Source organism: Emydura macquarii, unplaced genomic scaffold (assembly GCF_026122565.2).
Source record: "Emydura macquarii macquarii isolate MOO-44397 ecotype Brisbane River unplaced genomic scaffold, CSIRO-AGI_Emac_v2 contig_1876, whole genome shotgun sequence".
In the NCBI taxonomy this organism is placed as follows: Eukaryota; Metazoa; Chordata; order Testudines; family Chelidae; genus Emydura; species Emydura macquarii.
In genome coordinates, this window is record NW_027132013.1 from 2,462,913 (window position 1) to 2,475,737 (window position 12,825).

General features: G+C 37.6%; 1 protein-coding gene across 1 annotated transcript in view; it reads left to right on the forward strand.

Moving 5' to 3' along the window:
• Nucleotides 1-12,610, forward strand: part of CSRP3 (cysteine and glycine rich protein 3) — a 25,286-nt gene extending 12,676 nt beyond the window's left edge. Inside the window, exons 3-6 of the mRNA XM_067558207.1 lie at nt 8,227-8,395; nt 9,841-9,973; nt 10,715-10,808; nt 11,842-12,610. Of these exons, the coding sequence (XP_067414308.1) occupies nt 8,227-8,395; nt 9,841-9,973; nt 10,715-10,808; nt 11,842-11,915 (470 nt within the window). The 3' untranslated portion in view covers nt 11,916-12,610. The remainder of the gene's footprint in view (nt 1-8,226; nt 8,396-9,840; nt 9,974-10,714; nt 10,809-11,841) is intronic.
• Nucleotides 12,611-12,825: the final 215 nt, after the last annotated feature.

The following is a 12,825-nucleotide window of genomic DNA, read 5'->3' on the forward strand; positions in this document are numbered from 1 at the left end:
GCACTAAGTACAGAAAATATAACCCAGTCGTGTAAAAATTGGCACATTGTATTCTTCATACCTTGTTAGTTGAAAAGAATAGAAGACATCCCTTATAGCAAATCTTTCCCCCTTCTACAACTTAAATCTCATTTCTAAATCAATTCAAATGCTACAAATGGAAGCAGATGTTGTGTACATATAATAATTATAAGCAATTTAAAGCAAATCGTTATAGCAGGCAATACAATTAAGACTGCAGAATAGTTTCCATTATATCCCGTTCAGATGTCCATGACAATCTCCTTTGGAGTTGAAATTCTCCAGGCTTGGTCTCTGCCCAACAGTAAATTTTTGTTTTTGCCTTAGTCATGATAGTTTTCCTCATTATATCAATAGCTGTCTTTCTTAGGTGTGACATAGCACCCATCTTTTAGTACATAAGCAGTGACAGGAATACTGGCAACGTGCATTTTTTCTTGACTGGAGATGTACAAGTAGAGGGAAATAATTCAACCAATATATTATATAATACATCCAGAGCAGAACAAACTATGTTCAAAGAACACTAAGGTTGCAAAATCAAGCATTCAAGAGTTAAGCAATGCCAGAATTAAGGTGTCCTGTGCAACCTTAATTGAGCCATTTGTGCATATATGTTATGATACAGTCTTTAATTATGTAATTAAATGATCACACCCTGTTTTTTCCACAGAACCAGACCCAGGGAGTGCCCTAGAGAAACTATGGCCCAGTGCCATAGCAGTCCTTCAGTGCTGGAAGGAGCAACCATAGGGAAAATCCTGCTCCATCCCTGCAGCCCTGGGTGGAAGCACACTCAGGTGTTCTATGGGGATGGTGCATGTTCAGTCCAATTGGGATATAGAAGCAGTCAGGGGATGGAGCATATTCAGTCCACATGTAATTGTCAGAGAATTTAGCTGTCAAACTAACAAATCTCTACTGAGCATGTGCAAATGGAGATTTCTTAGAGGCTTATAAATTGGCCAGGTTTGGGCAAATTTTCACCAGGATTACAAAAAGCAGTCCCCTTCCTCCCCGACCCAGTCAAATTTCAAGTCCCTGCTCCAAAACATGGAAGCACTAGCCTGTCTCAATAAAACAGTTGTAAAAAAACCATTTTAACATGGGAAATAAAATATTTCTCCCTAATTTATTATTGGACACAGCTGAACCATTTTAGCTAAAACTTTAAAAAAAAAACAAAACAAAAAAACCCAAAACCTGAGGCAGAAACCCAGCATGGAAAATTTCAGCCCAAACAGTTAAAGTTTGTCTGCAACTGATAATAGTCTTATAATGGGAAGTGTCCTGCAACCTTAATTATAGGTGACACTTATCTGCACAATTTGTCCTGTGAACAATGTGAAATAAAACACTCCCTTGTTTAGACTGCTGTTTATCTACTTTGTTTCCCGCTTGGATTTTACTTAAAACACGCCTGTGATGGATATTTGGAAGGATCTCGCTTTATAAACCTGAAACTACTTAGTGATGGTTTATGAACAGTCTCTGAGCAGATGACAGGTCTCAGAGCTATTTCAACAATAGCACTTCAAGGGCTTTTGCGCCATCTGTTGTGGCACATAGATACTCTATCCCTATGGTGCCAAAAATAGAAACGTTTTATCTGCTGCTGGAGTTTCCATCATCCCTCAACTCCCACAGTAAACATAATTATCATTGCAGAACAGATGAGAATGCCGCACAGAGTGATCAGGTTCACAAATTAACAGAAGCTTCTAGTTTTATTGGCATTAATTTTAAAAAATTGCAAATATGTGGTTTTTTTATAGATAGCTTTGTCTATTTTTGTGACTGTACTGCCTATTAGCAACTAGCACCTGATCCAAAACCTCCTGAAGTTAAAGAAAAGACTCCCACTAACTTCAAATGAGTTTTAGATCAGGCCCCTTGTTAGACAGTTTGCTCCATAACTTTTTCTTTTCATTAAAAAAAATCTTGGAAAATAACCAACTAACCTTTCTGGAGTTTAAACTTCTAACCCTTTATTCACTGTGTACATCATCATGCTGTGCTCTTCACATGAGCTAATCTGCCTTTTTCTTCACATCACCTAGTCAGTGTGTAAATTAGATGCTAGTCTTGACAAACCTGCAGGCGTATTAAGGTGAGGGGGATGAAGTGATGATAACCTTTGTCCAAAGGGCATTGGAGAAAGGGCCAGTTCTACCCCCACTCCCATTCTTTTCTATCAAACACTTTGTACACAATGGCTGAGATTTTTCAAAAGTGACTAGTGATTTTGGATGTCTCAATTTGCACATGCCCTACTTGAGACATGAGGTGGGTACTCAGTACTTTCTGAAAATCATGCTTTTCTAAGTGTCAAGTTGGGTTCCCCGTCCTCCCAAGAAAAAGGTTTGAGGCACCTAAAATTACTAGTCCCTTTTGAAAAACATGGTCACTACTTGATAAACTTTATTGCTTCTTAGTTTTCATAATATTAATGCTATTGAAAAGTTCTGGATTGAAAGTGGAATTCAATTTCGAGAGCTATTTATTTATAGAAGAGGGATAGCATGAGCAATCACAATGTACCATTCTTCAAACTGTCTCACCTAACCTGGTGAGGTACCTTCTAGGGCAAGAGCGTAATCTATGCTCGATGCCCATTCACTCCTTGGCTACTCTACTGACACAGCGGTGCCAATTGGTGGTAGTTGTGCTGTGGGCTTTTTATAACATGGACACCTGTTCGCTGGGAACTGAACTGAGACCACTAACAGCTGTCAGCTCTTATTAACTTTTGGTCTCTTTCATTCTGGGCTAGATTTAAACTGGTGACCTAGAGGATAAAACTTTGTATCCTGTTACCAATGTCTTGACATTTCTATGGCATCTTCCAGTCAAATATCTCCAAGTGATTCAGCAGTGAGTTAAACTTTATAACATCCTTGCATAAAGAACAGATCTGGTGTACCTATCTATCTTTGGTGTTTGGCTTTAGAACCTTGTTCAAAACATCCTTGAGAAACTCTAGTAGAGCTGAGATCACCAGATATTTGAGATTCTTGTTGTTTCTCTCACATCAGAGGTGAAACTTGGCAAGGTAAAGGAACAGAATTCCTGGTTGAGTTCTATCTGGGTGCTTTAAGCATATTAATGACTCTAGTGTTGCTCAAGTTATTGGTGGTGGGGGGATTGCATAATTTCCATCCCAGAATACTGAAATAATTGGCACGTGAAATTGCAAGTCCAGTAACAAGAATTTTTAATAAATCTATAAAAATTGGCAATTGTATCATACGACTGGAGAACAGCAAACATAGTACCTGTATTTAAGAAAGGGAGAAAAAGTGATGTAGGCAACTATAGCCCCATTAGTCAGACCTCAACAGAATACAAGACTGCATAACAAATCTTGAAGGAAAGAATAATTAAAGAAATGGAGGTAAATGGAAAATGGGATTAAAATGCAACATGGGTTTACTAAATGGAGATCATACCAGGCTAACCTAATATCTTTCTGTGACAAGATAACTGATGTTTTAACCAAGGGACATGCAGTAGAGCTGGTTTTCAGAAATACATTTGACATGGTATCACCTGCAAAATAATTAGTTAACTTGGAGAAGATGGGGATTCATACAATAACTGTAAGTAAGGTAGGTAAGGAACTGGCTAGAAGGGAGATGACAACATGAAGGGAGATGTTGAAAGGAGTACTATTGGGCTGGGCGGAGGTTACTAGTGGCATTTCCTCAAGGCTGGTCTTGGGACCAAGCTTTATTTAGTATTTTCATTAATAACCGGGCAAAGATGTAGGAGCATGCTAATAAAATTTGCTGATGAAACAAAGTTGGAAGGCATTATCAATACAGGGGAGGCTCGGAATATTAATCCGCAAGAACTGAATGACCTTGAGCACTGGCGTAATAGAAATGGGAATAAATTTAATGCAAGTAAATACAAGATCATATACATAGGGACCAATAAGAATATCTGCTGCAAGCTGGGGGCTCATCAATTGGAAATGATTGAAGAGGAGAAAGACCAAAGTGTATTAGCTGATCACAGTGTTTTAGTCGATGCAGTGATGCAGCTGTGAATGTGATCCTAGGATATATCACGCATGGTATTTCCAGTAAAGATAGGCAAGTACATGAGGTAAAACCTCATCTGGAATACTGTGTACAATTCTGGTTGGCAATGGTCAAGAAAGATAAATTCACACTGGAATAGGTGCACAAAAGGGCTCCTAGGACGAACAGTGGAATGGAGATCCTTTCTTATGAGTGGAGACTAAAATAGCTTGTCTTGTTTAGGCTAGCAGAAAGAAAGCTGAGAGGGGATATGATTGAGATCTATAAATACATCAGGGGAGTAAACTTCAGAAGGGGTAAGATTTAAGAGATTTAAGCTAACGGACAATGTTTTCACAGGAACAAATTGACCAGGCACAAATTTAGGCTGGAAATTAGAAGGTTTCTAATTATCAGAAAAGTGAGGTTCTGGAACAGCCTCCCAAACAGTAGTGGGTCAAACAACCTAACTAGTTTTTAAAATGGAGCGTGATAAATTTATGAATGGGATTATACAATGGGTTGCCTGCAAGCAAGGGACTGGCCTTGATGACCCAGGAGATTCTCTCCAGTCCTAAATCCTTATATCCCTGCTGAACTACACTTTCAAGATGAGAAAAGGACCCCCTTATTCATGAGGTCTGGTGTTCTCTAAAGGGCAGTAGAGGTTCCATGGCTGGCTCTATTAGACCCCAAAATCATGCCTTTGGGGCTGGTGGGAATCAGGATGATCTCAGGTCTTTTTTCTGTTTCAGGATACCTCTTATGTGATTTGCCTTCAAAGGCACCAGATTCTTCTCTACCTAGAATATTACTTACACTGCTTCTGAAAGGCACTTTCAGTTTTTGGTTACTCTCTGCATTCTATTCAGAAATGCCACGAGTGATGCATTCAAAGTAAATCAAAAGGTGATGTCTTAGATTTTAGAAAACTTTAGGCAGTACAAGATGTACACTCAGGAAGCTTTATGCTTTCTTTTTCTCTCAGTGTAGCCTATTACCCATCTTGTCTTCCAGATACACTTCCCACCTGCTGAGGCTTGTTTCCATAGTGAATATGTAAGGGCCATTGAGTTGATCCATGAATGATACTTAATTCTGCATTGTACCAAGTAGTGATTTCAGGTCTTCAGAAGGAATTTCTGGAGACACTTTGTCTGGAATCCCACCCAACACATGATACCAATACACGGGACCAGCAATTCTAGTTATTGCCAGGAAACCACAGATATAATGAAGTTTTAGAACTTTGCAAATATTTTCTGTGGTGATGCAATTTTGGCCAAAGCCATGCCTATTTCAACCACCAGACAAGCAATCCTCTAGGTTAGGCCCAGAAGTTCTTCTTGATGGATTTGAAACATCTGGTAAAATCAGAGTGGGGCTATTTCCCTGGACAACACTTTGATTGAGATATTGTCCACGAGTGGTTAGAAATATGTAGCTTGCAAGCTGAGCCTTACTGTGATCAATTCCCTTTTTGCACCCACAAAAGAGACCCCCCAACCCCTCTATTTGACAATTTGACCCCAAATGTTTACAGCCAGGTAACAGATAGTTTAGAAGAGAGAATTTTTCTAGCTTACTATTCTATTTATCTATAGGATAGGTACACCAAATGCAATGCATACTGCCCCAGCCATAATGACGTAGGAACATCAGAATGACTATACTAGGTCATAGCACTAGTCCATCTAACTCAGTATCCTGTCTTCTGACAATGGCTAGTGCCAGATGCTTCAGAAGGTGTGATGCTTCAGAGGTTTAGGAACACTCAGAACATGGGGTTGCATCCTTGACCATCTTGGTTAAGAACCATTGATGGACCTATTCTCCATGAACTTATCTCTTTTTTAAACCCAGATACAAACTTCTGGCCTTTACAAAATTCTCTGACAACAAGTTCCACAGGTTGACTGTGCATTGTATGAAGAAGCACCTTCTTATGTTTGTTTTACACTAGCTGCCTATTAATTTCATTGGGAGACCCCAGGTTTGTGCATTATGCAAAGGGATAAATAACACTTCCTTATTCACTTTCTCCTCACAATTCATGTTTTATATACCTCTATCATATGTCATCTTTTTTCCAAATTGAATAGTCCCAGTATTTTTAATCTCTTCTCATATAGAAGCTGTTCCATGCTTCTAATTTTTGTTGCCCTTCTCCCTACTTTTTCCAATTTTAAGTATACTTTTTGAGATGGGGTGACCAGAACTTCACACAGTATTCAACGTGTGGGCACAGCATAAATTTAAATAGTGGCATTATGATATTTTCTCTTATCCGCTCCTTTCCTAATGGGTCATAAAACTCTGCTGGTTTTTCTGACCGCTGCTGCACATTGAGCAGATGTTCTCAGAGAATTATCCACAATGACACCAAGATTTCTTTCTTGTGTGGCAATAGCTAATTTAGACCCCAACATTTGGTATGTAGAGTTTGGATTATGTTTTCCAACATGCATTACTTTGCATTTATCAACACTGAATTTCATTTGTTAGTTTCTTGACCAGTCACCCAGGTTTGTGAGATCTCTTTGTAACTCTTTACAGTCAGCTTTGAACTTAACTACCTTGAGTAATTTTGTATCATCTGCAAACTTTGCCACCTCCCTGTTTACCTCTTTTTCCAGATCATTTATGAATATGATGAATGGCACTAGTTCCAGACAGATCATTGGGGGACCCTGATATTCACCTCATCACTGTGAAAACTGACCATTTATTCCTACCCTATCATTTAATCAGTTACCGACACATGACTTATCGCATTACTTATCCCATGACTCCTTACTTTGCTCAAGAGCTTCTGGTGAGGGACCTTGTCAAAGGCTTTCTGAAAGTCCAAGTAAACTATATCCACTGGATCACCTTGTTCACATGTTTGTTGGCACCCTCAAAGAATTCTAATACATTGGTGAGGCATGATTTCCCTTTACAAAAGCTGTGTTGACTCTTCCCTAACATATCATGTTCATCTATGTGTCTGATAATTCTGCTCTTTGCTATAGTTTCAACCAATTTGCCTGGTACTGAAGTGAGGCTTACTGGCCTGTAATGGCCAGGATTACCTCTAGAGCCTTTTTTAAAACTCAGCATCACATTAGCTATCGGCCAGTTATCTAGTACAGAGGTTGATTTAAGCAATAGGTTACATACCAGAGTTAGTAGGTTCTTCAATTTCATATCTGAATACCTTCAGAACTCTTGGATGAATATCATCTGGTCCTGGTGACTCATTACTGTTTAATTTATCAATTTGTTCAAAACCTCCTCTATTGACATCTCAATGTGGGATAGTTCCTCAAGATTTGTCACCTAAAATGAATGGCTCTGTGAGAAATTTCCTCACATACTTTGCAATGAAGGCTGATGCAAAGAATTCATTTAAGCTTCTCTGCAATGGCCTTATCTTCCTGGAGGGACCTCTTCTAGTTTTAAGAGGGGGCCTCATTCAATCTTTGGCCTCCATACTCAGGCCTGGCAGGATGTAGTATTACAGTTTTGAAGGATAAGAAAGTAGGGAATATTTCAACAATTAAATAAATTATATATAGTGGAGGAAGTGTACATTAGTAACCAATATTTTTGTCCTGTCTAATAAAGGGAAATCAGGTTCCTTCAAAACTGAAATTGCACTTGCGTAGAATTCCCATAATACTTCAGTTCAATCATGTGCAATTAAGGGATTCCAAGGAGAAGTTTGTGTTATAAGCTATCTACCTTTTAAGCAGGGAACTCTCATTAATGTTAGAGGTTTATGCACAAGGATCAAGAATTAAATATACCCTTAATCTTCTGCTTCAGGTTTTTCCATACCGCAATGGAGAGCATATTAAGAAGGTTATAACTTTCCTTAATAATTTTTAGCAGATATATGCTAATTATTTCAGTGAGAGACCACACGGTAACTTTAGCCCATGTCCAGATTTGTAAATATGTATTTACCTTGCAATGGCTATACATCAGAATTCCTCTTTTCCTATTTCTTCTATATTCTTTTTTAGATAGGGTTACCAGCAATAAACTCAGTGTCCCAGATGAGGCTATTACATGGATTTATATCAACCATTTTCAAGAGCAGAATGATAATTGATATTACAATAATTCTGAGCTACGTTAATACTCAGATTTGTAAATACAAAATGTTATATGCACTTTTCCTTTCTATTTTCAGTGGCTTGCAGAAAAGCTCTGGACAGTACTACAGTTGCAGCTCACGAATCTGAAATCTATTGCAAAACCTGTTATGGGAGAAAATATGGTCCCAAAGGTATTGGGTATGGACAAGGGGCAGGGTGTCTCAGCACTGATACTGGCGAACATCTAGGCTTGGATCTGCAACAGTGAGTTAAATCCCATTGAGTATACCGTTTTAAAAATAAAATGCATATTCTCCATTTATTGAATATTTCATTCAGTATCCATAACAACATCTAGCATAAGTGGCATAATAGACGCAATCATAGGTTTTTCTTCCATGGGTCTTTTTATTTCTGCCCATTTTTAATAACGTTCAGTCTCTTGAAAGCCTCTTTATAAATTATTTCCTATTTCAATAGGCAATTACAGTAGAGAAGGAGACCTTGCTTTACATACATATCACCACACACCTAGATATTCACTGCAACTGTAATTTGATAGTAGTTGCACAATGCCACAAGTCATGTTCACCATAGAACAATAGAATCAAATATCTTTCCCTTTAAGGGGCTGCATTGTACTTATATTTTACTAATATAATAATAATCGCAGTACCATGAGCTGTTAACTTTTTCCCTCTACAGGAAAATATCCTTTATAAATCCTCTCACGGGTCACATACCACTTTGAGGATATAGGACTCAACAGAGGGATAGAATCCTGACTGCAGATAACTGTCTGTCAATACGTTTTTTTATAATAGGTTTTTGTGATTCTCAAAGCTGCAAATTTCTAAATGACTTCAACATTTTCCTTCAGCATTACTGTAATGAAGCTAATATATCCATACAGATACAAGCTTAGCGTATTTATCAGGAACCCTTTGTCACAGGCACATTCATTACCAACCGTGAGTGTCACATCAGGAAATTTTTAATTCCTGTAGGTTTAATGACATGTTGCAGTCTGACAATCCAGTAATTCAGAGATCGCTCCATGAATGACTAAGAGGTGACAATGGGAAGGCTTGGGCTGATAGTTCAAAAATATAGGTTGAAATAATTTTTTCTCATGTAGCTGACCTGGACATAGTATAGGCATTTTGAAGGCAACAAACAAAAACTACCTGCTGATGCTTTACAATGAAGCAAGAGGACAGCATGTGAGATTTCTGTCCCTTTTTATTAACCTCTCACTAACAAGTCCCAGCAGCTAGCTGATTAGAGAGAGAACACTGAGTATTGCTACTTTGTATTTTTATATACATCTTTAGTACAAAGTATTTTTCTTAGATTCCCCTGGCCTTTCCCTTTCTGTTAAATGGTCTTTTTCATGCATATAGCCACTGCCATCTTCATGGCTAGCTGTAATGTTATGAACAGCTGTTATTCACTAAAATCAAGGCAAAGTCATCTGCTACCTTAGTCATAGCAATAGCTCTTTATCACTGTAAAATGCACTTCTGCAGAATGTTTTTATTTTCTTGTTTTACACGTCAAGATTCACATCCTGAGAACCAATACTGTAATGTTGATTAACCCTTCCAAAAGAGTGCATAATACATTGAGTGGGAAAGAAGATTTTGAGAATAGAAACACAATTTTTCAAGCGATGTTTAAATCTACTAAAAATCCTCTGTTTCCATCAGCTCACCAAAGCCTGCTCGCCCTTCTACACCTACCAACCCTTCAAAGTTTGCCAAAAAATTTGGAGACGTGGATAAGTGCCCCCGTTGTGGCAAATCAGTATATGCTGCAGAGAAAATAATGGGAGGAGGAAAAGTAAGGGATTGTTACATGTTTTTCATTGTTTTCTTTTTTAAAAGATCTTTTAAAATTGTTTGGTTTTAAGTTCCGCTGAATTATATCAAATACATAGTTCTTGATCTCTCAGTCTTCTTTACCCATATACCAGGTGCAAGATAAAGACAGGTGACCTCACTTTTTCACTGTGAACCACATCTTAATTGGGTCTGTTGGCCCCTTGTTACTGTTCACTATTGCACGGGCCACCACCTCTCCTTAATATCCCCGTGCCAGCCAGTAAATTCTTATTTATTTCTCAAGCTTTTAATGATTATGTAGCTGGATAAAAAATGAAGCCAGTGTCATGTAACCTGCTACCAGTTTGTGGATCACTGGTGGCGAACTACTGTTCTAGGATCATTCAGTGGAATATTCTCCAGTCTCGAAATTTGAAGCAATGGCTAATATGCGATTGCTGTATAGCCCATAAGATCTGATTCAAGTGTGACTGCCATTTGAGACATCTCAGCCAGTAAGGTGGTCAGTAGAAGTCACATATCAGGACAGAGTGCAATGACAAAAATCAGTATATTGGCCCACTGTGACTAAAATGGAACATGTTGTTGAGATAAAATGAAAATTAAACAATTTAAATCTATTCATCCAAAGAAAATATAAAGCTATAACCCTTTATATGTTGCTTGTCAAAATTTCATACTGGCTACTTGATATAATTTAGTTATAAATTTTTTGTAATGTCTCTGCCTTCTTTCTCAGCCTTGGCATAAGACTTGCTTCCGTTGTGCTATTTGTGGAAAAAGCCTTGAATCTACAAATGTTACAGACAAAGATGGAGAACTCTACTGTAAAGGTAAGCACAATCTACTTATGAGATATAGAATGTATCCTTCTAAGACTGTTCTATTTGGACAAAATGTATGCATCATCACCTATCTTTGTTAGATCCCTGAACAACAACTTTGGGAAAGTATATTTAAGTCACTCCCTTTCTTTGCTTCAAAATAAGTGCTATACTTTGTAGTGCTATACTATATAGTCCCCTAGCAGCATCAGTGTCTCATCATTTATTGGAAGTGAATTTAAAAAAGCAAAATAATCTATATCTTCTTCCATAAATATTGTCTTCCCAAGTTTGGGATTCTCTCTCCACTAAGAGGCACATTGATCCTGCAAAATAATTCATGTGGGCAAACCGCACACTAGACCACACTGACTTCAGTGGGTTTCAACGAGGACACAGGTCTGCCCATACAATTCTCATTAAAGGATCATGGTCTTAGGTGGCATTCTTTCCAAGTATGTTACACTGGGAAACAAAGATCTTCATAAATATGCTAACAGCACTGAAGATAATGGATTTACTCTGGATTTCTCTCTCTCAGATCATGCAAGTCCATAGAGTCAATCCACCCTTAAGTAGTCTGAAAAGGGTATGAAGAATTTGATGTCAATGTTCTAGGCTCGGATTTTCAAAGATGCCTAACGGAGAATTCAACAGGAATTCCCTTAGGACCCTTTTAAAATTTCAGCCCTAATATTTATTCCACATGCTCTGCAAACAAAAAATGTTCATGCGAGTAAGAATTTGCTCTAATACCTGTAACCTAGATTTTTCTGAGTATTTTACAGTACTGGAAGTTGTTCTAAAAGGAGCTTGACTTGACCTGCAGCCACAGCTAACAAGTTTGTCTATCTCAAAAGAAACAAGAGTGAATGAAGTTGCATTGTTAGATGCCTGAGAAAGAGAATCCATGTTTATTTTTTTCTTCCTAGCCACTGTACTGACTTAACTGTGATTTCCAATTAAGTAAATTTTTTTAGTATTACTTTCTACATAAAAATACTCAAAATATTAATTACTTCTTTCTCCCTTTCTTTTGCAGTTTGCTATGCAAAGAATTTTGGTCCCAAAGGCATTGGGTTTGGTGGCCTCACTCAAGTGGAAAAGACAGAGTGAAACTTTCTGTAACAGGCACATTTCACACTTCTGTTGATGCCACAGATTGTTTGCTAAGTAAAACAGTGATGCATTGATAAGAACGTAGGGTATTTTAAAAAATCTTCTGCTTCTCCAACCTCACTGGAGATATTTGTAAACTTATATCTTAAGAAATGTTTGTAGTAGCTAGAAAATACATTTTGACAAAATGGTTTTAAGTTTATTCTACACCGAAAAGAGCCTAATATTTTGCTAAGTTCTAATTGTTTGTGAACAATAGTATTTCTATTACTAATCTGGTTAAAAAAAATGAGGTTATAATAGCTCTGTGTACTTTACCACTAAAAGGTGATTATCCTGTAAATAAGGGGCCAAAGGAAGGTATTCTGGATTTATACCACTCCAATAGAGCAGAATCTTGCCCACTTTCTATACTGTCAATCCTAATTCTTTAGTGAAATACATTTTGATGTTATGATGTTATGATGGTGCTATGGCATGGGAGGAGAATTTTTTAAAAAGCACATTCTAATCTGTGACAATAGCTAACAATTTCAGCTCCATCCTCCTGAGTAAAAGACAAAGGGATGGACTTCTTGGATTTGAAAACACATTTTCATAAAACATGGTAAAATCAAAGTGGATGTTAAATCTAGTTTTTTCACTGTAGGTTTCTCAAGATACAATAAACTGTAGGTACTGCTTTCCTGCTATGACTGGTTAAGTTATTTTGCTCCTGTTTTGTACTCCAATACCCTGTGTTCACCTAGTTTACCAGGCTAAACAAACAATACCTATATTGAAATTGTGAAAATTCTCTGGTTAGATTTCATTCTATTTTACTGCTAAATTGCTGGTAATAGATCATATTTTGAATCTCCTCAGCTTACTGTTATCAATCTGTACTCCCCCACCCCCATCTCTATAA